At 47.0% G+C, this 27,343-nt stretch overlaps 1 protein-coding gene across 1 annotated transcript; it reads right to left on the bottom strand.

Moving 5' to 3' along the window:
- Nucleotides 1-1,588: 1,588 nt before the first annotated feature.
- Nucleotides 1,589-23,523, bottom strand: LOC115198731 (serine/threonine-protein kinase PAK 5-like). The gene is made up of 10 exons (XM_029761381.1): nt 23,500-23,523; nt 22,487-23,377; nt 13,618-13,827; nt 13,247-13,388; nt 12,929-13,083; nt 10,761-10,894; nt 3,835-3,961; nt 2,972-3,097; nt 2,760-2,894; nt 1,589-2,647 (listed from the first exon to the last, which is right to left on the bottom strand). The coding sequence occupies exons 1-10, from the start codon at nt 23,521-23,523 to the stop codon at nt 2,492-2,494; spliced, it is 2,100 nt and encodes a 699-aa protein (XP_029617241.1). The 3' UTR covers nt 1,589-2,491.
- Nucleotides 23,524-27,343: the final 3,820 nt, after the last annotated feature.

The raw sequence follows: 27,343 nt of genomic DNA, 5'->3' as shown, positions 1-27,343 counted from the left end.
TCAAACAAAATAACAAACAGTGAAAAAACGAAAGCGCACAGTTCTGTCAGGCTCAGGTGCTAAACAGAAAACAACCTCCCACAAACACAGGTGGAAAACAGGCTGCCTAAGTATGATTTCCAATCAGAGACAACGATAGACAGCTGCCTCTGATTGGGAACCAAACTAGGCCCAAAAACAAAGAAACAGGAAACATAGATTTCCCCACCCGAGTCACACCCTGACCTAACCAAACATAGAGAATAATAAGGATCTCTACGGTCAGGGCGGGACAAACATGGACAGCGATGAATTGGGAACCTTGAGATCTGACGTTCAGAACCACAGGACAGTGGACAGTAGTGCATTTACAGAGGAAGCAATAAGCCTGAAGGGCAAGACTCCCACACCAACATCCATATTTCACTTCAAATATAAACCTTTAGAATTGTGAATTATAGGGATTAAATGTGGAATTAATTGAAATGAATTGAACTATTCTTGATTCTACTGTATACGTCTACATGCAGGAATGTATATTTGAATTTATTTGCCCTGTAAATGTCTGATTGTGTGTTTAAAGGCCCTCAAATTGACCCTGGGTTTGTACAGGTGAGAGTGTGGAAAAACATGCTACACTTGTCAATGTTTTGATTCGCTTTTTTAATCAAAACCAGTTTCACTGATAACACACATGCAATATCACTGTACAAGCAACACCATGGATAGTAGTACCCATTCAAGTCCCCCGATAGTAGTCAAGGACAAGCCAGCTCACACACACAAACACACACACTCTCAAGCACACACATGTTCATATTTACATATCACAGTGAATGATGGGTAAAAACGATATGGGGTTACACTGTTCATTGGTCCAATCAGAACTGACAATCAGATTGCGGCACTGTCTCAGTGTGTGCGCGTGTGTGTGTGTGTGTGTGTGTGTATGAGCTGAGCGTGTGTGTGTGTGTGTGTGTGTGTGTGTGTGTGTGTGTGTGCATGAGCTGAGCGTGTGTGTGTGCGTGTGCATGTGTGTGTGCATGTGTGTGCGTGCGTGTGTGCGAGTGCGTGCGTGTGTGTGTGCGTGCGCGTGTGTGTGTGCGTGCGTGTGTATTTGTGTCTGCGTGTGCGTGGTAAGATAAGTAACAGATAACAGCCAAGTTGTGTGAGAGTGGAAAATAAGACCGTTTATCACTGTGTGTGTGTCAGACTGAGAAGCTCAGATATTGCTGTAGGAGTCTTGTATGAGTGCCCTTTGAATTTATAGTAGTGTGATGATGGGTAAAGAAAATGGCTCTGTTTCAAATAAACTCTTCCTGCCAATCCACTCAAACAGTGCTACGTGTGATTTGTGTTAAATTACATTGTCAAAAGATGAATACATTGGTGATGATAGATACGTTTGGGGTATTGCTTGTATGATATAACCAATATCACCGTCTGTCTGGCTGTTGATATTTATAAATGTAAATCAAAAAGAAAGAAAGGCCACACTACCAAAAAATAAACCTTCAATTCAAAAAAATAAATACAAACTTTAAAACAGCATACAACATTCTGGCATTACGCATTTTTACAAACTCAATGGAGATTCTCTCTACAAATGTGGGATAATAAATATATTCAGGTTTATTTTTGTAACAGTTAAGAGTTGGTTTATTTGGGATATCTCTTAAATTCTTAATCAAAAATGTATTATTATTATAAACAGTAAGAAAGATCTTCGCAGAAACTCTGATTTATATGTAATACTGCCCCTATCCCAATAGTTACGACACAATAAAATACTGCAAATTATCAAAACTGTACAGAAAAACTTGATCTAAAATACATTTTCACTATTAGTGTGAGACGAGAGAAGTGAAGAGTGCGATGTTTTAATCCACCAATAGGAGAACAGCCTGTCTTCCAGTCAGACTAAGACACAACCATACCGCTCCCACTATGACATCACCAAATGCTCGTCAGTACCAAACGCTGCTTCCTGATCGTTCTGAGATCGACTGCTCATATCCGTGGCAGTTGGCATGTCTCATGGGTCCCTCAACATGGTGGCCAGCCAGGCAGTCTCAGCCAATCACCTCACACCATCTACGCTCTAGTCAATGGTCACAACAGTATAACCCTACAGACAAGAAGAGAGGAAACTGCACCAGGACCACCCACCCTACAAATCTCTACTGGTCTAACAGCCTAGAGAATCCAAAGAGTTCAAACCAAGAGGATAATCTTGTTTGCATTTGGCGCCAGGACAGGCAGCAAGTCGGCCACAGAAGACTGAGACTCCTACAGTATATTTCCCTATACTCCAGTGTTGAACTTTATATAGTGTTTCTCAAAATAGAGGATATTCCATTTTTCTTTAATCTTTTCTTTGTAAACAATTCCTCAAGCTAAACTACTGCACGGTTACAGGTGTGAGCGTTTGTTTTAGTGGCGTAGTCTCTCAGGTCAGGTGTGTGTTTGTTTGGCAAGGCGTGGAGCGCCGCCATGGCGGCGGGAGGTCAGGTCAGCGGTGGCGGTAGTGCCTCATTAGGGGGACGATGCAGGATGGGGGACCCGACAGCTTGAGGAAGGGGTGCTGGAGCAGCTCCTGGGCTGTGGCTCGCTGAGACGGCTCTCTAACCAACATCAGGTCCAGGAAGGATCTCAGCACCGACGATACCTGGCAGAGAGAGGGAACACATGATTCATTATTTGACTTGGGGGATAACTGACATGAATCCACATTTCTGCAATGTTCCAATTCAGTCCTGAAATAGATTATCCCTGCTGACCTTGTGTGACTCCTTTATCCGTGGGGGCAGGTTGTCTCGTATCCTCCTCATGGCTTGTAGAGGGGGTTCGTTAAAGTACGGGGGTTCCCCATCGATCATCTCTATCACCATGATGCCCAACGACCAGATATCCACCTAGCATCAGCATGAATGCTATTATTATATACAACAATAAACTTCTTAATGTGATATTTGTCAATGTGTGTCCTTACCTCCGTGCCGTAGGGTAACCGTGAGATGACCTCTGGTGCCATCCAGTAGGGCGTGCCCACCAGAGACTTCCTCTTGGGCACCTCTTTGGACACTTGGGCACAGAAGCCAAAGTCTGACAGCTTGATCTGTGGGAACAGAACATATTTGGTTGATCATCTGTGTTATCTATGGGAATTTTCTGAACACTTTTGTACATGGGGACATATAAATGATAGATTTTTATCTTCATTGATTTGACATTTTGGATGTGTGCTTCCTTTTTATCGGAAAACATATTTGGGTATGAATATTAACTTTATTTTCTAAATGTTGTAATATTTAACTTCTGGAATAATTGTAAGGAAATGTTGGGTTGAAGAGGTTTCATATAAACCACTCTAATCCTGCTTCTATTATCCCTTAATTAGCCAACCATCCATCACGTCCCAGCAGCTCGTTAAGAGGCATAAGGCAGGCTTTAATTAATAGGTACTGGGTGCTAATTGATTATGAATTGTTTCTCCTCTCTCTCCAGTCCTGCAGTCAGAGGCACTTGAGGAGATCGTACTGTACTGCATCACTGGCAGTAGCCCAGAAATAGGTAGCCATGTACTGTAACACAGAGGTCAGTGTGAGGGTGTAGGGCAGTGTTTTCATGCCACATTGTGTCATTTGACATCATGTCAGTTACTGGTTGTCATGGTTACACTACTATGCATGGATAAACCCATGTTTCTAACCACAATACAGGCTTTAGTTGTATCACAATAGGTAGTGGGCACAACCCACCACTGAAGCCAACATCTGGAGTCCTACAATGATACAAGGCCAGTTAGTTCTGTACATGATTAAATAAGTTAGTCCAGAATCCATGTGGTCTTACCCGTCCATCGCTGGTCAGGAGGATAGAATCACTCTTGATGTCTCTGTGGATGACTCCCTGTATGTGGAGGTACGATAGAGCCCTCAACACCAACACACACACTGTGGCTATCTGCTCCTCATTCATCCTGAAACACACACACACACGGGTTAGGATGGCGGTAGGAGACGACACACACACACACACACACACGGGTTAGGATGGCGGTAGGAGACGACACACACACACACACGGGTTAGGATGGCGGTAGGAGACGACACACACACACACACACACACACACGGGTTAGGATGGCGGTAGGAGACGACACACACACACGGGTTAGGATGGCGGTAGGAGACGACACACACACACACACACACACGGGTTAGGATGGCGGTAAGGAGACGACACACACACACACACACACACACACGGGTTAGGATGGCGGTAAGGAGACGACACACACACACGGGTTAGGATGGCGGTAGGAGACGATTCACACACACGGGTTAGGATGGCGGTAAGGAGACGACACACACACACACTGGTTAGGATGGCGGTAGGAGACGACACACACACACGGGTTAGGATGGCGGTAAGGAGACGACACACACACACACACACACACACGGGTTAGGATGGCGGTAGTAGACGATTCACACACACGGGTTAGGATGGCGGTAAGGAGACGACACACACACACGGGTTAGGATGGCGGTAGGAGACGACACACACACACGGGTTAGGATGGTGGTAGGAGACGACACACACACACGGGTTAGGATGACGGTAGGAGACGACACACACACACACACACACGGGTTAGGATGGCGGTAGGAGACGACACACACACACGGGTTAGGATGGTGGTAGGAGACGACACACACACACACACACGGGTTAGGATGGCGGTAGGAGACGACACACACACACAGGTTAGGATGGTGGTAGGAGACGACACACACACACACACACACACACGGGTTAGGATGGTGGTAGGAGACGACACACACACACACACACACACACACACACACACACACACGGGTTAGGATGGCGGTAGGAGACGACACACACACACACACACACACGGGTTAGGATGGCGGTAAGGAGACGACACACACACACACACACACACGGGTTAGGATGGCGGTAGGAGACGACACACACACACACACACACGGGTTAGGATGGCGGTAAGGAGACGACACACACACACACTGGTTAGGATGGCGGTAGGAGACGACACACACACACACACACACACACACACACACACACACACACGGGTTAGGATGGCGGTAAGGAGACGACACACACACACACACACGGGTTAGGATGGCGGTAAGGAGACGACACACACACACACACGGGTTAGGATGGCGGTAGGAGACGACACACACACACACACACACACACACGGGTTAGGATGGCGGTAAGGAGACGACACACACACACACACACGGGTTAGGATGGCGGTAGGAGACGACACACACACACACAGGTTAGGATGGCGGTAGGAGACGACACACACACGGGTTAGGATGGCGGTAGGAGACGACACACACACACACGGGTTAGGATGGCGGTAAGGAGACGACACACACACACACGGGTTAGGATGGTGGTAGGAGACGACACACACACACGGGTTAGGATGGCGGTAGGAGATGTCATGACGTTGCCCTCTGGGTTTTCTATGCACCATCCCCCGACCTCTATACTTCTGACACAAGGCTGTGTGAAGGCGGTCGTAAATTCCAAAGGGAATGTCCTGCCTAACATGCCACAGTATAAAGAGACAGAGTGTTTTCATGGAGAGAACAAAGGATTCTTCCACCTCACAGAATTGGAGAAACGAACGACATTTATGTTCTGGAGAAGGTATAAAAGATCGGTGAAGAATCCAGCTACGAACTGGTCCGCTTGATACAATTTTGTGAGGCTCATTAGAGACAATATGGCCATATTACCATACTAAGGTTTATATACTAGCCTCAGCGATGAGACTTACATCTAATGGTTGTATAAAATGATTTAAAAAGATTAAAGCTATTTGGAATATGTTGAGATGCTATGTACTGATGTTAATGTGAGAGAATTGTATTTCTGTACAAAGCTTAACTCAGTCATCGGCACGCCCCCAGAGACACAGACAGGACAAGGCGTCATGTGACAGCTTTTCTATGTTCAGTATAAAACCCCCACCCAGAATTACTTTCTTTAGACCAGGCCTCCACTCCATTACGAGTTGGCCAATAGGTTTGACCATGCATTCCTCTACTGAAGTTTAACCATACCACGTGGTTAAACTTTTAGACTATCGATACCGACAGAATAATAACAAGTCTTTGATATGAATTACTAGTCTGCAGCTAGAAATTCGCTATCATTGAACTCGAAGACCGACAAAACATCCATTCTATAACGACATGAACGAATAATCGCTTTGAAAGATCCATTCTAACCGAGAGAGAGAACGCGGACAAAAACTCTCCAACAGGACAAAAACTCTCCAACAAGGATCCCGACGACACACTGAGCGTAAATATATATTGATTGCAATTGTTCCCGAATGAGTGAGCGTTCATGTGCAAAGGATTAGCATATCAATTGTTAATATTTATCAACTCTATTGTGCCTCCTCCGCTGCCCCAACCCCCTTGTTCGTTTAACAAGCCGCCATGCCGGTTTAGCCCACTAGGGCACATTACTCTACCATTTCTTTGTAACGATAACTACTGTTTGTACGCTTTCTGTGAATTACTTAGTTTAGTAAACAAATGATTTTAAGACAATTGATGTATGGATGACTTAGTGAAGACCGGGTTCATGCAGATAACAACAATTTACGACATTTGGAATGAGACTGACGAGGTAAAGAATACACCATTTAAACCAGAAGATAATCGGTCAGATACTATAATATAATATATAATGTTATAATATAGGAAAGTTATATTAGGAAAATTCTAACTTTGTAATCTGAATATTTTCCTTGGTGCCCCGATCTCCTAGTTAATTACAGTTAAACGATTAATCAGTTTAATCGCTTAATAATAATTACAGGGAGTTATTTGATAAACATGTCTTCACCAAAGACACGACAGAGACGACTCACACACATACACACGGGTTGGGATGGCGGTAGGAGACGACACACACACACACACACACGGGTTAGGATGGCGGTAGGAGACGACACACACACACACACACACGGGTTGGGATGGCGGTAGGAGACAACACACACACACACTATTGCAATTGTGTTTCTCCTTAACGTTCCTATGAAAAATACAATTATACTAGGAAGATTGGAACATCGTAGGAGCTTGAAATTCATGCCGATAACCATGTAGTGTTTTCTCTGTGTGTGTGTGTGTGTGGTCCCATATGGGCTGGGGGGTAAACTATACATCTGGCTGAACTCCACAGAACATTAACATGAAGCGCCAGCTGGTGAGAACCTCCCCCATCACACACACACACACACACACACACACACACACACACACACACACACACACACACACACACACACACACACACACACACACACACACACACACACACACACACACACAGAGACACCTGCATCTCCTCCAGCACTGTCTTCACTATCCTGTCTCACTCCACAATAATCAATTGTCTTGCCATTTGCTTACAACAAGGAACAACTCTCAACACACACAAAGACACCCCTCCCATGGTAGATCGCACCAGGTTTTATTGTCACACATATATGCATTGAGAATTACAATAGATAAATGAGGCTTTAGGGAATGGAATAACAATCTAGAGAATGGGAGATTGATGTGTAGACAAAGGAGATTGAATACTTCCCACACATACACCCACACACACATACACCCATACACCCACATACACACATCCACATACACACATACACCCACACACACATACACCCATACACCCACATACACACACCCACATACACACATACACCCACACACACATACACACATCCACATACACACATACACCCACACACACATACACCCATACACCCACATACACACATCCACATACACACATACACCCACACACACATACACACATACACCCATACACACATACACCCATACACCCACATACACACATCCACATACACACATACACCCACACACACATACACCCATACACCCACATACACACATCCACATACACACATACACCCACACACACATACACCCATACACACACATACACAAACACAAACACATACACACACCCACACACACATACACCCATACACACACATACACACATCCACATACACACATACACCCACACACACATACACCCATACACACACATACACACATCCACATACACACATACACCCACACACACATACACCCATACACCCACATACACACATCCACATACACACATACACCCACACACACATACACCCATACACACACATACACACATCCACATACACACATACACCCACACACACATACACCCATACACCCACATACACACATCCACATACACACATACACCCACACACACAAACACAAACACATACACACAAACACCCACACACACAAACACACACACATACACACAAACACATACACACAAACACTCACACACACATACACAAACACATCCACAAACACACATATACACACAAACACATCCACAAACACACATATACATACAAACACATCCATACACACAAACACATCCACAAACACACACATACACACAAACACATCCACAAACACACACATACACACAAACACATACACAAACACACACATACACACAAACACATCCACACACACAAACACATCCACAAACATACACACAAACACACACAGACACACAAACACACACAAACACACACAGACACACAGACACACAAACACACACAGACACACAGACACACAAACACACACAGACACACAAACACACACAGACCCACGCCCAAAACAAATGATTACCACGACAGTAACTGATTTCAAACAGAGAATAAAAAATAAAGTGTTTTGTTTAATGAGGCTGTGAAAGATGCCAAGGGCATCACACACATACCCACACACACACACACACACATCCTATAGTTCCATCAGCTGAGTCTGTGTAAAGTACAGGCCAGCCACTATACAGCCTCCTGAGGATCATTTAAATTTGTAGCTGATTGAAATGGCTGAGGAACATGAACACGACACATAAAGAGAGGCCAATCTGGAACTGGTACACTGTGTGTGTTGGCAGACACCAAGGGGGAGCGGTGGGGAGGGAGAGAGAGAGAGAATGAAAGAGAGAGAGAGAGAAAATTCAGGGGGGGTACTCACCTGCAGTGTGTGTGTGTGTGTGTGTGTGCGAGTGTTCTATTCAGCTCTCCACATTGAACAGTAATTTAGGCAACAAAAGAGCCGACTGAAATAGATTGGTATAATTCACCTGAGCCAACACGTGAATTATATAACTGAAACCTGTTGCTGACAGGCCGCTGATGGATATGCATTATTTTAATGACACAAATGAATGTGGCTCTTTGAAGTAGTGTCATAAACAGTAGGCTACATCCTTGTTATTATACATGAACTACGATGTCTAATTACTAATCCCCCTCTGGTTAAATAATATATGAGGATTTGTATATATTGAATATATTCAGATTGCAAAAGTGTGGACTTTTCTCTACATCTCATGACTTCACGCCGACAGGGACGCCACTGACGCAACCATGTTATTATCACCCAACACGGCGCCACATAATACTGACACACGCCCTGAAACACGCCCTGACACACGCCCTGACACACGCCCTGACACACGCCCTGAAACACGCCCTGAAACACGCCCTGAAACACGCCCTGACACACGCCCTGACACACGCCCTGACACACGCCCTGAAACACGCCCTGACACACGCCCTGAAACACGCCCTGACACACGCCCTGACACACGCCCTGACACACGCCCTGACACACGCCCTGAAACACGCCCTGAAACACGCCCTGAAACACGCCCTGACACACGCCCTGACACACGCCCTGAAACACGCCCTGACACACGCCCTGAAACACGCCCTGAAACACGCCCTGACACACGCCCTGAAACACGCCCTGACACACGCCCTGACACACGCCCTGAAACACGCCCTGACACACGCCCTGAAACACGCCCTGACACACGCCCTGACACACGCCCTGAAACACGCCCTGAAACACGCCCTGACACACGCCCTGACACACGCCCTGAAACACGCCCTGACACACGCCCTGAAACACGCCCTGAAACACGCCCTGACACACGCCCTGAAACACGCCCTGACACACGCCCTGACACACGCCCTGAAACACGCCCTGACACACGCCCTGAAACACGCCCTGAAACACGCCCTGAAATACGCCCTGACACACGCCCTGAAACACGCCCTGAAACATGCCCTGAAATACGCCCTGACACACGCCCTGAAACACGCCCTGAAACACGCCCTGACACACACCACACAATGCTGACACGCCCTGAAACACGCCCTGACACACACCACAAAATGCTGACACACGCCCTGAAACACGCCCTGAAACACACCACAAAATGCTGACACACGCCCTGAAACACGCCATACAAATGACTATAATTAAAATACCAAGGACACACCGTGTGCTAATCGAAACGACGAGGCGTTGGGAAGAAGACAATAAAACAACAGAGGAGAGAGGGACATAAAAGTTTGAGATGAATAACTAAAACCCATGAAACCAGATCTGATGGGGGTTGTTGAGGAATGTTGTTGTGGATCTGCTTTGGTTATTCACTTCCCGAGATGAATTAGTGGGACAACGATTCAAATGCTATTTTTTCAGACAGTGAATTGAAGACTCATGTTAGCTAATGCTTAGGTAGTCATTGGGAGAGAGGTAAATGGACTTTAGTGGCAGATCATTGGTTACCTCGTGTGAGTGACAATGTCCGTCAGGGCCCCGCCCTCCAGGAACTCCATAACAACCCAGAGCTCGTCTCCGACCAGGTAGCTGTTGTACATGTCAACCACGTTCTCATGGTGATAGTCCCTCATGATCACCACCTAGAAACAAAACAAACACAGGTTACATCATAGGCAGCCAATATATCAATAGTGACAAAACGGACCTAGCTGTGCACCAGAAGCTTCCCAAAAAATAAGGATATTTATTTAAGAGGTAAATATTATATATTTTTTAACAGGGGTAAAAAGTGTGCTAAAAGTAGACAATAATAAAAGGTTTTAAAATGCAATAAAAAACCTTTCAAGGAATCAGACAGCATGGCTACCTGCTCTACACAGCCTCCCTCTACCTGAGTACCAAACAATCAACAACAGGTGTGGCCAATCAATTAAAAATGTCGGCCACCAACCCTCCAGAATAGGGTGTGATTGGCAGATCTTTTTACTGAGTGGACATGACTATGAATCATGCAATGTAACTGGGCCTGGGTAGATCAGTGAAACATACAACATTCAAATACTAAAACAGTTTGGACAATTAATGGTGTCCATACCAGTGAAGATGTCATCCTCAAGTAGACAGGATTTTTAGCTCGAATTGCGTCGCAAATGGTCCGCCATTTTACCTAGGAGCAGCTCTGATAAGCTAGCTCAAACCTACTAGTTTCACACTGGTGTAGATCGCCTGCCTGATGTTTTAGAAGAAAACTAAAAACATCTACCTGAAGTTAAGTCTATTCTTTATGTCTACATCACACCAATATTTTACAGTTAAAAAGGCAAGTTTCATTCCTCCATACAGGTGTTTAGCTAACATAACTAGCTAGCATAGGTTTTCATCCTACATTTGTAGCTAACTATCAGATGGTGACATTATATTACAGTGTTAAGAAATAACAACGTGTATCATTTCTGGAAACAATAGGCATTGACAAAGTTAATGAAAATACAGCCATGCATGTTAGAACGAAATTGAAGAAAGCTAGGTAGTGGGCTACTAAGCTAACTAGCTAACAAAACCCCAGTTTGCCTAGCCTTCATGTTCAGTTTTACCAAGTTATCTTCCCATCTATTGATGGATTGGTAACTGGCCACTGATGAAGCTTGCAAGCTAAATTATTCTCCTGATGTAGGCTACAGTGCCCTCCATAAGTATTGGACACAGATCAAAGTTATTTTTGCAATAAGCTACTCCAAAACATTGGATCAAAGATTACATTTGAATAAATGAGGATAGTACTGTAAATAATGGCATCTTATTTGGGGGTATTTGTAAGCATATTCTTTACTTAAAAATGTATATGTATTTTTATTGGTTAAATTTGACTCCTAACATCAGATCTAGGTTGAATTTAAATGTCAATGTCTGCAATATATGATGAAATGAAAGATGAAATTCATTGAAGAGTTATTTTATAGAATAGCAGGTAGTCTATGTCACAAATGAAATAAATAAATGGCTCTGCAATCTTTTTAGAAGCTTAATGAAAAGGGATTATTAGATTGGGGTGCTAAAAGGATAACATCAAGCTTCAAAATACACACACACACACACACACACACACACACACACACACACTATTACTATCATTGATGTGGGTGCGTAAATGTGTAAGGACAAGAGATACTTAATGTTTTGGTTCGATGTCAACAACTTGTCAACATACTGTAAGTCATTCAACCCACTTCATTCAAACAAAGTCCCTCACTGGCTTCATAACAAAAATACTGTGTCTGACTACTGAGTAGTAACAGCTCCATAGTGATGCTACATAGCAGGCAGCAATGGTACAGTAGAGTAGAGCTAAAAGGCTTGGCACACTCCTTTCCAAACCCAAAATAATGTCAGCTTGTTGCCTTGGCAACATCTAAATCAGGCTCACTAACACACTGCTCTAATCAACACATCTGAGGTCCAGAAAAACCTCTTCTGTGAGGTAGCCTAATCTGGGGGCTAAAAACTACCTTTATAGTTTTACTCTGGCACGTCTAATTGAAATGTTGACTAATTAAATGTACACTATCTTACCTAAATCTTTCAGTCTATTAAAGTAAAAAAATACAGTACCAAAATGGTTTGGTCTCCACGGAGACAAACCCATGACCCCTAACCCCTAACCCTTGACTTCTCACCTCGTTGAAGAGCAGTTCTCTCCTCTGCTGTTTCCTCAAGTCCATCTTCTTGACGGCCACCTGCTTGCCACTGTGCTTCTCGCTGGCAATGCACACGATGCCCGTCGAGCCCTCGCCAATTTTTATGAAACTGTCCAAGTACTCCCTGGGGTCACCTGGGGTCAAAGATGGATCAGAGGCTGATCAATGTTTGCTGCCCCCAGAAAGATATCTATGAAGCTTCTGTTCATTATCTACAAACTAGCAGAAGAACTTACTGTATATTTTAACTGATTTGGGTTGTACTTGTGTTTCTTTCTTAGGCTTCTCTGTAATTACCTGGGTTGACGACGAGCTGCAGGGCGGCCCTGAACTGTTCGTGGGAGACCCTGGAGGGCTGGGCGTCTGAACTGGAGCCCCAGGAAGGAGGGGGGTAGGCCCCCAGGGGAATGTAGAGGGACGATGGCTGGGAATATGCCCCCTGTAGGAGGGAGGGAGGAGAGATCCGGTTAATGACTCTACTGCACTGTCGGTGGGGATCTTTGCAGTTACACCTGTTTCTCTGAGAGTCATACGTAATTTTAGATCATAATATTTTTAGGTCATAAACAAGATATAATCCTATCTTAGGACACACATACGCATGCAAATATGCACAATCACATGCACGCACACACGCACACACACACGTACGCACACGGTAGACCCACCTGTGGGGTGTATGGCGGGCTGGGCTGTGAGGGTGGGTGGTGATAGGGGGAGGGTTTGTAGTGGTGGAACACAGCGGGGTACTGGGGGTGTCCGGGGGGGTAGCCAGAGGGCTTGTTGTGACTCTGAGGTAGTTTGAGGGGCCCGCGGGGGTACGTGTCAGACCCTGGGACCTGGGGACTCCCGTCACGTGACTGCCGGTCGTAATCCCCCTGCGAGAGATGGAAGACAGACAGAGACAGTGTTAGAAAGACAGCTAATACCCTGAAAACATAAGCTATTTAAGCTAGATGAGCTAATATTAAAATAATACTCTAATAAGCTCATAAGATGACGGCCGGCTCAAAATTGTGATTTGTATTTAAGTGCAAAACATTTTCAGGTAAACTCCATTATTTTTGCGATGACTATTTGATTCTGAGTTTTGACATATAAAGTGTGTATTTGAAAACTATTTATAAGATGCATATTTTAAGTTTTTCTGAACTCACTTCTCTCATGGATAAGAGGGAAGCTTGCGCTACCCGGTGCTGGTACATGTGCAGATCAAATACACCACTGGAACGCTGATTAAGCTGTTTACATGTTCTAATAATTAGAAAGATTGCTCAGAAAACCAGCTGTTTTAAAGTAGACTGAATTATAGCTATGAACCGTCCCTGGTCGTACAGGGCTGAGATATATAATATCTAGACTAATAATCTATCTACTGAAGACAAGCTGCCTCCAGCACTGAGGAGATGATGCTCTGACTGTCAGAGTCAATTAAATTACCTCCACCACTCCCCCTGAACACACACTCCCCCTGAACACACACTCCCCCTGAACACACACTCCCCCTGAACACACACTCCCCCTGAACACACACTCCCCCTGAACACACACTCACCCTGATCACACACTCCCCCTTATCACACACTCCCCCTGAACACACACTCCCCTGAACACACACTCCCCTTGAACACACACTCCCCCTGAACACACACTCCCCCTGAACACACACTCCCCCTGAACACACACTCCCCCCTGAATACACACTCCCCCCTGAATACACACTCCCCCCTGAACACACACTCCCCCTGAACACACACTCCCCCTGAACACACACTCCCCCTGAACACACACTCCCCCTGAACACACACTCCCCCTGAACACACACTCCCCCTGAACACACACTCCCCCCTGAACACACACTCCCCTTGAACACACACTCCCCCTGAACACACACTCCCCCTGAACACACACTCCCCCCTGATCACACACTCCCCCTGAACACACACTCCCCCCTGAACACACACTCCCCCCTGAATACACACTCCCCCTGAACACACACTCCCCCCTGAACACACACTCCCCCTGAACACACACTCCCCCTGAACACACACTCCCCCCTGAATACACACTCCCCCCTAAATACACACTCCCCCCTGAACACACACTCCCCCTGAACACACACTCCCCCTGAACACACACTCCCCCCTCGAACACACACTCCCCCCTCGAATACACACTCGCCCCTCGAACACACACTCCCCCTGAACACACACTCCCCCCTGAACACACACTCCCCCCTGAACGCACACTCCCCCTGAACACACACTCCCCCCTGAACACACACTCCCCCCTCGAACACACACTCCCCCCTCGAATACACACTCGCCCCTCGAACACACACTCCCCCTGAACACACACTCCCCCTGAACACACACTCCCCTGAACACACACTCCCCTTGAACACACACTCCCCCTGAACACACACTCCCCCTGAACACACACTCCCCCCTGATCACACACTCCCCCTGAACACACACTCCCCCCTGAACACACCCTCCCCCCTGAATACACACTCCCCCTGATCACACACTCCCCCTGAACACACACTCCCCCTGAACACACACTCCCCCTGAACACACACTCCCCCCTGAACACACACTCCCCCCTGAATACACACTCCCCCTGAACACACACTCCCCCTGAACACACACTCCCCCTGAACACACACTCCCCCCTGAATACACACTCCCCCCTGAATACACACTCCCCCCTAAATACACACTCCCCCCTGAACACACACTCCCCGCCTCGAACACACACTCCCCCCTCGAACACACACTCGCCCCTCGAACACACACTCGCCCCTCGAACACACACTCGCCACTCGAACACACACTCCCCCCCCGAACACACACTCCGACAGGACATGAGTAGTCTCCTAATGAAAACCTGACAACAAGGAAGAGGCGGGGCAGGAAGGAGGAGGGAAACCTTGAAATGTACACCTACACACACTCCTCCACCTACACACACACTCCTCCACCTACACACACACTCCTCCACCTACACACACACTCCTCCACCTACACACACACACTCCTCCACCTACACACACACACTCCTCCACCTACACACACACTCCTCCACCTACACACACCTCCCCCCCCTCCACCACACACACACCCTCCACCTACACACACACTCCTCCACCTACACACACACCCCTCCACCTACACACACACTCTCCTCCACCTACACACACACACTCCTCCACCTACAACACACACACTCCTCCACCTACACAACACACACTCCTCCACCTACACACACACACTCCTCCACCTACACACACACACTCCTCCACCTACACACACACACTCCTCCACCTACACACACACACTCCTCCACCTACACACACACACTCCTCCACCTACACAACACACACTCCTCCACCTACACACACACACACTCCTCCACCTACACAACACACACTCCTCCACCTACACACACACACACACTCCTCCACCTACACACACACACACTCCTCCACCTACACACACACACTCCTCCACCTACACAAACACACACTCCTCCACCTACACAACACACACTCCTCCACCTACACACACACACTCCTCCACCTACACACCACACACTCCTCCACCTACACAACACACTCCTCCACCTACACACACACACTCCTCCACCTACACACACACACTCCTCCACCTACACACACACACTCCTCCACCTACACACACACACTCCTCCACCTACACACACACACTCCTCCACCTACACACACACACTCCTCCACCTACACACACACACTCCTCCACCTACACACAACACACACTCCTCCACCTACACAACATACACTCCTCCACCTACACACACACACTCCTCCACCTACACAACACACACTCCCTCCACCTACACACACACACTCCTCCACCTACACACACACACTCCTCCACCTACACACACACTCCTCCACCTACACACACACACTCCTCCACCTACACACACACACTCCTCCACCTACACACACACACTCCTCCACCTACACACACACACTCCTCCACCTACACACACACACTCCTCCACCTACACACACACACTCCTCCACCTACACACACACACTCCTCCACCTACACAACACACACTCCTCCACCTACACACACACACTCCTCCACCTACACACACACACTCCTCCACCTACACAACACACACTCCTCCACCTACACACACACACTCCTCCACCTACACACACACTCCTCCACCTACACAACACACACTCCTCCACCTACACACACACACTCCTCCACCTACACACACACACTCCTCCACCTACACAACACACACTCCTCCACCTACACACACACACTCCTCCACCTACACACACACACTCCTCCACCTACACACACACACTCCTCCACCTACACACACACACTCCTCCACCTACAACACACACTCCCCACCTACACACCACACCCCTCCACCTACCACAACCACCACACTCCCTCCACCTACACAACACACACTCCTCCACTACACACACACACTCCTCCAACCTACCACACACACTCCTCCACCTACACAACACACACTCTCCACCCACACACACTCCTCCACCTACACACACACTCCTCCACCTACCAACACACACTCCTCCACCTACACACACACACTCCTCCACCTACACACACACACTCCTCCCACCTACACAACACACACTCCTCCACCTACACACACACTCCTCCACCTACACACACACTCCTCCACCTACACAACACACACTCCTCCACCTACACACACACACTCCTCCACCTACACACACACACAGAGTAGAAGGAGGGCTGGGTAGATGGCGGTATAATGATGTGGCGTGGACTTGTTTAATCAATGACTGTGAGGAGGGCGGTGCACCTCGTTGTCTGCAGGAGGGATGGACTACTCTCCAGACACCCTATCATTGGCGGGCCCCGGCGGCTGGCTGTCAGCCAAGGGTCTCCTGATCCATGTTAGTTAAATGCGTATTAATCTGAATTTGGCAAGGTAATCAACAACCCAACTGAACTGGGAAATTGAATTCTGCGCTGGAACATCGTTGGGCTGTTTTTGTGCGGAGGCTGCAGAAAGGAGAAAGTGCCGCAACATCAATTTGTCACTGCTGCTGCTGCTGCTGCTGCTGCTGCTGCTGCTGCTGCTGCTGCTGCTGCGGAGGAGGAGGAGGAGGAGGAGGAGGAGGAGGAGGAGTAGTGGTGTGTGTGTGTGTGTGTGTGTGTGTGTAAGTCCCCGTGCTGTCTACTGTTATACCCCTGCCGGTTCACAACAAAAAGGGGGATTTTGTTCAATGACTGAACTCAAAGAGAAAAAAACAGGGGAGAGGGAGGGAGAGAAGAGAGTGGGGGAGAAGAGAGTGGGGGAGAAGAGAGGCAGAGAGAGGGAGGGAGAGGGGGGAGAGAGAAGAGAGGCAGGGAGAGAGAAGAGAGGGAGGAAGAGAAGAGAGGGAGATGGAGATGAAGGGAGAGAGAGAGAGAGGGAGGGAGAGAGAAGAGAGGGAGGCAGGGAGGGAGAAGAGAGGGGGGGAAGAGAGGCAGGGAGAGAAAAGAGAGGCAGGGAGGAAGAGAGAGAGAGAGAGAGAGAGAGAGAGAGAGAGAGAGAGAGAGGGAGGGAGAGAGAAGAGAGGGAGGCAGGGAGGGAGAAGAGAGGGGGGGAAGAGAGGCAGGGAGAGAAAAGAGAGGCAGGGAGGAAGAGAGAGAGAGAGAGAGAGAGAGAGAGAGAGAGAGAGAGAGAGAGAGAGAGAGAGAGAGAGATTGAGAGAGAGAGAGAGAGAGAGAGAGAGAGAGAGAGAGAGAGAGAGAGAGAGAGAGAGATTGAGAGAGAGAGAGAGAGAGAGAGAGAGAGAGAGAGAGAGAGAGAGAGAGAGAGAGAGAGAGAGAGAGAGAGGTGGGTTTATTACAAGGTCCATGAGACAGGAAGAATGGTGGTTCTTAAGCTTCCAGATCACTTACAACACACTTTAGTTTTTAGTATTTTTTTTCTACCGATGTTAGGAATCTACACGCGTCACGACACATATCCTGTGACTGTTTTTTCACAAACCCCTCGAAGATCTCCTACTTCTTCAGATGGAACTAAATAGTGAGTCATGTAGTGATTTTTGTTTAAATTATAGGATGATTATGTGTATAAAGTGTGACCAGATATAGAACCTGTCTTGCCCAATCACAGCCATGTTATTGTAATAAAAAAACACATTGTACATGACTGTTTCTGGTACGACTTGTGTACATTTTCCCAGACAGCGTGTTCACTGAGGTGTTGGAGGTTAAGTGGATTTCATAAGGGCATCCTGGGGTTTGCATCAGCATATCCAGTACTACTGTAACACCAGATGTACAGCCTACTACAGCTAGTCTCCTCTCCTCAACAGATACAGAGCACAAATGTATGTATATCAGTGTAATATATTTTGTTGTTACTCTCTGTTCGTGCTACATCGTTCGGCAAAGGTATTAGATGGATGAATATATAGATAAATAACTAGTTCCTATATTTGTGTATAATAGGCTAGTCGCTGGTGTAATACTGTAGGTGCAGAATATAGTCTCTGCTACACAGAAGGAGGAGGGGGAGAGTCGTGACTGAGAGAAATAGGGATGATACATTTGGCTGATCCTTCTGCTCTGCACAGTTCAATGAAAGGTCATTGTTTCAGCAGTGGGATGTAAGCCTGTCATTCACCTTCAGACTATCACACAGGCCTTTGTCCGGCAGGGTCAACAAAGGATACATAAACTGGGATCAAAAATCGGCCCTGGCATTTTTAATATACTGTATAATTTCTTCCCTCGAGGCCCCCATTATTAGCGAGATAATGATCATTTTGAGCAACAAAAAAACCTAAACAAGTTAGACAGGCCCACTGGGATGAAAATGGACCAGCCTATATGTCATTTGCCCGAAATGTCAGTCCACTCATGACAAACGCACTCTAACAGTGTTCTTGTATCCTGCGCTTGGAGAGCGACGGTGTGCACACTTTTGTTTCAGCCCAGCACTAACAAACCTAATTTAACAAATCAATAAAAAACAAACATTTGCTGAAAGAGTTGTGTTAGTGCTGGGTTGGAGCAAAGCCCTGCATACATACATTACTGCAGCTCTCCAGGACCAGGACTGGGAGAAGTGAAGAACGTTGCTGTAGAATGTGGATTATTATGGCATCTCCATTGGGTCTAGGCCTGAAAGTCACTTTTACACATCTCCATATGTACTGTGCCACTCCACTGTTGCATAACTGAAGCTGATATAGGGGACTGCAGTTGCAGAGCGGTATTTGCTTGGGCCTCGTACGCTTCACACATACACGCATGCTCTCTAGATGTTATCAGGACTTTGTCTTTTCTTCTAGAACACTAAATAAATGAATGAACCCCCTTTGTTTTCCGGTTACTTAGAAACAGACTATGCTGCTGATTATAATTCCCCTCCATGCAGCTCTTCTATAGGAATATGTTTGTCTGCAGTATATCTGTAGTTCACAAGTCAAAGAGTAAGGAGCTCAATAGAAGACTTCTCTCGCCACCGGCCCAAGATCCCAACTGCCAGACCACCAACCCTCCAAGATCCCCGAACCGTTCCCCGAGAGCTGCCCCACAACCCTCCAAGATCCCCGAACCGTTCCCCGAGAGCTGCCCCACAACCCTCCAAGATCCCCGAACCGTTCCCCGAGAGCTGCCCCACAACCCTCCAAGATCCCCGAACCGTTCCCCGAGAGCTGCCCCACAACCATCCAAGATCCCCGAACCGTTCCCCGAGAGCTGCCCCACAACCATCCGAAAAAACCTCAGTGTCATTCAAACTAACCTTTTGGGGGGGTTATTTTGACTTCATTTTTTACTTTTATCTTTGACCGTCATTCCATCTCCTGCCCAGCAACTTGACTCCAGTTCCACATCCCAACCCTCAGTTTCTCTCAGTCCATCCCATCTATCTCTGCTGGCCAACCTCTTTAGATTTCCACGCACCATATATCTTTCAACTATGCTGTGATGTTTAACATACAATTTGAATCTATCTGATCAAATAGAATCCACAGATTGTGAGTTGAAGATAAATACTTTTACTAAGAGTATTAGTAATTGACTGACCAGGTCTCTCCAAATCCTCCAACAATGCTACTTCTAGGGTCAATTTTAGATGAATGTTATACTTTTTCAGCCATTCCGGAACCCGAGACCAGAAACAGGCTACCTGAGGGCAATACCAGAACAAAGTGGTCTATTGATTCTGTATCCTCTCAACAAAATATGCAGAGCTGCGATGATTGTATGCACTAAATATTCAACATTTTGTTGGTGGCAAGAATTCTGTTCAATCATTTTAGCTGAATCTTGCATCATTTTATATATAAACTCATACACCCTGTGCCATGAAATCGGTAAGTCAAATGAAAAACTATCCCAGTCCCCCTCTCGCCCTCTCTACCTCTCTTCCTCTGTCCTCCCCCATCCCTCACTCTCAGCTGAACTGTGGTATCAGACTGATGGACAGTTTCTCTTCTTCCTCTGCCCCCTCCTCCATTTCTGCCCCTCCTTTCCTCTGCCCCCTCCTTCCCTCTGCCCCTCCTCCATTTCTCCCCCTCCTTCCCTCTGCCCCCCTCCTCCATTTCTCCCCCTCCTTCCCTCTGCCCCCTCCTTCCCTCTGCCCCCCTCCTTCCCTCTGCCCCCCCTCCTCCATTTCTCCCCCTCCTTCCCTCTGCCCCCCTCCTCCATTTCTCCCCCTCCTTCCCTCTGCCCCCCCTCCTCCATTTCTCCCCTCCTTCCCTCTGCCCCCCTCCTTCCCTCTGCCCCCCCTCCTCCATTTCTCCCCCTCCTCCATTTCTCCCCTCCTTCCCTCTGCCCCCCCTCCTCCATTTCTCCCCTCCTTCCCTCTGCCCCCTCCTTCCCTCTGCCCTCCCCTTCCCCCTCCTCTGAACTGTGTTATCGTAGCGTGTAGAGTTAATTGAATCTAGTGTGGATCCCGTAAAGGTAATTCTGTGTCTTAGCAGAGCCTTCCTCCGCTGGGGAACAGTAGATTAACTGCTGACACTACGTCCATCACACAGATAGAGGAGAGAAATGTGTTGGAACTTACACACAGCAGTGCCACACACACTTACCCCACCAGACATACCACGAGGGGTCTTTTCACAATTCCCATGTCCAGAACATATTATAGGAAATGTACATAATTATACAGAGCCATGAGTGCATGGAACTCCCTTCTGTAATGTCTGTATTGTCTGTATTGTCTGTATTGTTTGTAATGTCTGTAATGTCTTATGTGTCAGACCCCAGTAAGACCAGCTGTCTCCATTGGTGTCGGCTGATGGGGATTCTAACAAATCAAACCTATCAGTTTAGTAGGTACTTCATAGGGAAATGCTGCCTATTACTTATCACCTGATCCAATTATTACCAAAACTAGATCATTTATCTTGTTCATAATAGTAGAAAATAACACAGTGCTAACATGTTGCCCTTGGTGCCATACCTTGGTATTCATATTTTCCATCACATGGAAATATACACACCAGCCCAGACATACCTTGGCCATGGCCTGTGAGTTGGTGAGTGTCTCTGAGAGGCGTGGGTAGGTGTAGGAGCTGTAGGGGTGTGTCTGAGGAGGACTCTTAAAGACCCCGCTGGCCCTGTAGGGCACGTTGGGCTCCTGGAGGCCAGACCCCGACCTGGAGCGCTGTCTGATGGCCGGCGTGGGGCTGTTCTGCCTCACATACGACGACTTGGGCCTCTTCTCGTATTCATCTCTGGACACGCCGCTGTAGCTCCACTCGCTGTCCGGGTAGTTGATTTGCTCGCTGTGCAGCGAGGTGCGGGACGGCGTCCCCACCATTGATGCGTCCCGGTAGTCCTGACTGGACGAGCCACCTACGGACGCACGGTAGTACCCCCCTGTCGTGGACCCGGCGGACCCCCCTCCGCTGCCCACCCCGGACCCAGAGCCCACCTCGTCGGCCGAGCGCGCCCCTGCCACCTTGCTCTCCAGGTAGGTGTGGTAGTCCGGAGGCAGCTTGGCGTAATCGGCCTTCTGAGGCATGGCGTCGGGGTAGAAGGGAATGCGGGTGGCGTGGGTGAGGTGGCCGTTCTGTTTGGGGAAGCGGTAGTGTCTCCCCACGGCCCAGTCCCCATCTGGAGCAAAGCCTTTACCGTCCTTCCTGTAAGGCTCCAGAGAGAAGTCCCTACTGGGGGTGTCCAGGTCACAGGAGTACCGGGAGTAATAGTGGCTGAAGCCGTTCTCCTCGTTGGGATGGGGGTGTTGGGGGTGGTGGGAGGCGGGTTTGGGGGCCCCAGCCTGGTGGGAGCCCGTAGGGCTTTCTTTACGTAGAGAGTTGGAACGTGTCACAGATATGTTGTCGAACTCCTCCAGGAGACCATTGATGGACGCATCCTTCGGGGGACGGTTCCCTCGAACTATGGTCTGTGGAACAGACAGTAAACACACAGTTAGTTTACTGTAGCTACAGGGAGGGCACCATAGAAATATAATGGAATGGGAAGGTCCATTCTAGTCATTCTATTTCTATAGAAGGAACTACCTACCCATGCACTGTAGATGGATAACATGTAACCATGATGATACACTCCTGTCTTCAAAGGAATATATCTGTACTATCAATGGATACATCAATCATACTTTTTCCATTGAGTAATATTCCATTGAGGTTCTGGGTAGCAGGTTAGCATTTTTCGTCGTCAATCTTGTTCTGGAGGCAGCTCTGCAGATAAGTCACTAGCTGGCACAGCCAGAAAGTCATAAAATCTGATTTTAAACCTAACCTTAACCCTGACATTAACAACACTGCTAACCCTAATGCCTAACCTTAGACTCGTAGAAAAAAGGGTTCGAAAAGGGTTCTGCGGTTGTCCCCATAGGAGAACCCTTTTTGGTTCTAGGTAGAACCCTCTGTGTAAACGGTTCTACCTGGAACCAAAAGGGGTTCTTCAAAATTTGAAGAATCTATTTAATAGATATCCAATGGGGACAGCCAAAGAACCCTTTTTGGTTCTAGATAGCACCTTTAAAAAAAAAGTGTAACCTTAAATTAATACAAAAAAGCACATTTTTACATTTTTGACTTTGCAATTTTGACTTTTGAAGGCGAAATCACTCAGTTCTGCCTCCAGGACAAGACTCATGACAATAAATGTGAACCTGCTGCTGGGTATCACATTTGATGTTACCTTCTCTTCCACCCCTCTCACCTTCTCTTCCACCCTCTCATCCTCTCTTTCACCCCTCTCACCTTCTCTTTAACCCCTCTCCCTCTTTCCTGCATTAGGGAAAAAAGCTGTGGGGACTCAGCATGCAATGAACTGGAACTCAAGATGAAACAACTATAAAACGCAAACCTGAGGGGACCTCAATTCCACCTTGCCAGTTAGAGGGAAAGGTTGTTTATAGCTATCTGATCCTTTCAGATTGACTTGAGCTAAGGCTATAGGGGTAGAGGATAGAGGTTGTTTCTGGACAGCCCTGTTATCAATCTATCATGTTTTGAAACATTAGAATCAATTTCTTTTCAACTGAAGAGATTCATTGTAATTCAAATTCAGGAATTGAAATGTCCTTTATTTTCTTGAAGGCCATCAAATGCAGATAAATCAGCTTTGACAATGTGTTCAACATGACCACTCATCATGTCTCACTAAATCAATAGGGAGGGAGCACTGGAGAGTGTCAGTTATTAAATAAAACATTACATTTGTTTGGTTGAAAATCAATAACCTGCCTCGTATAGGAGACAGAGAGAGGGATAGGAAAGAGAGAGTGAGCAAAAGCAAGAGAGGGACACACGCAAAGTTAATTGTGTGCCAAATCTCTGTCAAGCATCCCACATCAAGTAAAGTCAGCCCTTAATTCATTTGAATTAAGGGCTGATAGTTTGGAGTACCTAACTCTCTCTCTCCTCTCTCTTCCCTTTTCTCTCCCTTGTCTGTCTGTCTGTCTGTCTGTCTGTCTGTCTGTCTGTCTGTCTGTCTGTCTGTCTGTCTGTCTGTCTGTCTGTCTGTCTGTCTGTCTGTCTGTCTGTCTGTCTGTCTGTCTGTCTGCTCGCTCAAGGTAAGCACTGGTAGAGAGGGAGAAGGAGAGAAGGAGAGAAGGAGAGAAGGAGAGATGAAGGGCAGAGGGTAGGGCAGGAGGAGCAGAGGAGATCTAATCTTTATGCTAGTCTATGTCTGTCTGCTCAGTGTACATACTAGCAGAGAGGATGGAGAAGGTAGGGCAGGGCGAGAAAAGGGAAAGAAGAGGATTATTGAGGAGAGAAGTGGAGGCAATGAGGAGCAGACAGGACAGGGGATGGGGGGAGCCCAAGAGAGGTGAGGTAGTGAGGGGAAGACATGGGAGGGGGGATGAAAAGTGAGGCTCATTGGGAGATACGGTTGAATTAACCTTGGAGGTTAGAGAGGAGAGGAGAAGGGAGGTGGCATAGAAGAAAGGAGGGAGAGATGAAAGGGTAAAAGGAGGGGGGTAATTAATGAGGTTGCCCTCTAAGTGACTCTTGGCTATAACCCTGTTTTAGAGCCCACGGTTCACTCACCACAGCCCTGGGACCATCACACAAACAGACAGATACATATACACACATGCATGTACACACACACACCACCCTCCACTCTCAGGTACACCAATACGGCCCACGCTGTTCCTCTCAACCCTTCTGTCTTTCAGTCTTCATCTCAATGAGAGCTCCTGGTTGTACAACAATTGGAGTCAAGTAATTCTTGTCATCTACTGGAATCTTGTCATATATCCTAGTGGGTACATACTGACGCAGGTGTGTCCTCCTCCGCCCCTTCATCTCGGTTAGTCACAGACTGATGCACTGCACCTACACCCCCACAACAAATTCTTAAAGTCCTCCTACTCTCTACTCACATCTTCCTCTTTCTCTCCCTGACAGCATCCCTCTGTGACACCTTACACAGCAGAGAATATACACACACACGCACGCAAGCACACACACACACGCACGCAAGCACACACACAAGCACACACACCCACACGCACGCAGTGTGATACTGAAGTGTAGTAGCGTATTAGTAAACAATCTGTGGACTGTAATGTTAGTGTATTCGCTCCATTGTTTATGAGATAATGTCAAAAGGCCCTTAAAACCTGGGACAAATAACCCTCTCGCGACTCTCCTTCAAGGCTCCCTACTGCATCATTGATCAAACGAGGGACAAATTATGCAGAACATCATGATTTAAAGGAGCTTTTTAGTTAACTAGAGGACAAAGGCGTTGACACAAAGAGATCATGGATAGGAGCAGGACACGTTATGAGCACATCATGTATAAGTTCAACATCAAAACAGTTCTTGTTCGTTTGCTTAGGAGGTTTGACAAACCTTTCTCCATAAGTCATTTTCAGACATGATGAAGCATAGTAATGGTGCTCCAGCCCTCTATGCGTTATCGTCATTTTATGTTAAGTAGTGTAATTCAACCCCTGTCTGTCACAACATTCTGTATGCTAACTCAATATCTACCTCTACTGTTTGGTACAGTAGCCTGAGTTCTACTCCTCTAGCTCCCTCTACTGGTCATTGGTGGTGCTGACGGGCTGACTGACTGTCTGACTGACTTTGTTGGCTAGCTGACTGACTGACTGTATGACTGACTGACTGTATGACTGACTGACTGTCTGACTGACTGACTGACTGTCTTACTAACTGACCGGCTGGATGATTTGAAAAGTCCACAGACCCACTCCAAAAGGCTTTCGGAGCCATCATCAACTCAGTGGGTTTTGTCCAACATGTCTCTGGACCTACTCACCACTACAGTCATACTCTGGACCTAGTTTTGTCCCGTGGAATAAATGTTGTGGATCTTAATGTTTTTCCTCGTAATCCTGGACTACCGGACCACCACTTTATTACGTTTGCAATCGCAACAAATAATCTGCTCAGACCCCAACCAAGGATCATCAAAAGCTGTGCTTAAATTCTTGGACAACCCAAAGATTCTTAGATGCCCTTCCAGACTCCCTCCACCTACCCAAGGACATCAGAGTACAAAAATCAGTTAACCACCTAACTGAGGAACTCAATTTAACCTTACGTAATACCCTAAAACAAAAAAACAATTGTCATAAGAAACTAGCTCCCTGGTATACAGAAAATACCCAAGCCCTGAAGAAAGCTTCCGGAAAATTGTAACGGAAATGGCGCTACACCAAACTGGAAGTCTTCCGACGAGCTTGGAAAGACAGTACCGTGCAGTATCGAAGAGCCCTCCCTGCTGCTCGATCATTCTATTTTTCCAACTTAATTGAGGAAAATAAGAACAATCCAAAATGTATTTTTGATACTGTCGCAAAGCTAACTAAAAAGCAGCATTCCCCAAGAGAGAATGGCTTTCACTTCAGCAGTGATAAATT

This window comes from Salmo trutta, chromosome 1 (assembly GCF_901001165.1).
Source record: "Salmo trutta chromosome 1, fSalTru1.1, whole genome shotgun sequence".
NCBI lineage: Eukaryota > Metazoa > Chordata > Actinopteri > Salmoniformes > Salmonidae > Salmo > Salmo trutta.
Note: the sequence above shows the minus strand (reverse complement) of the source record. Positions and strands in the feature narration are given on the sequence as shown.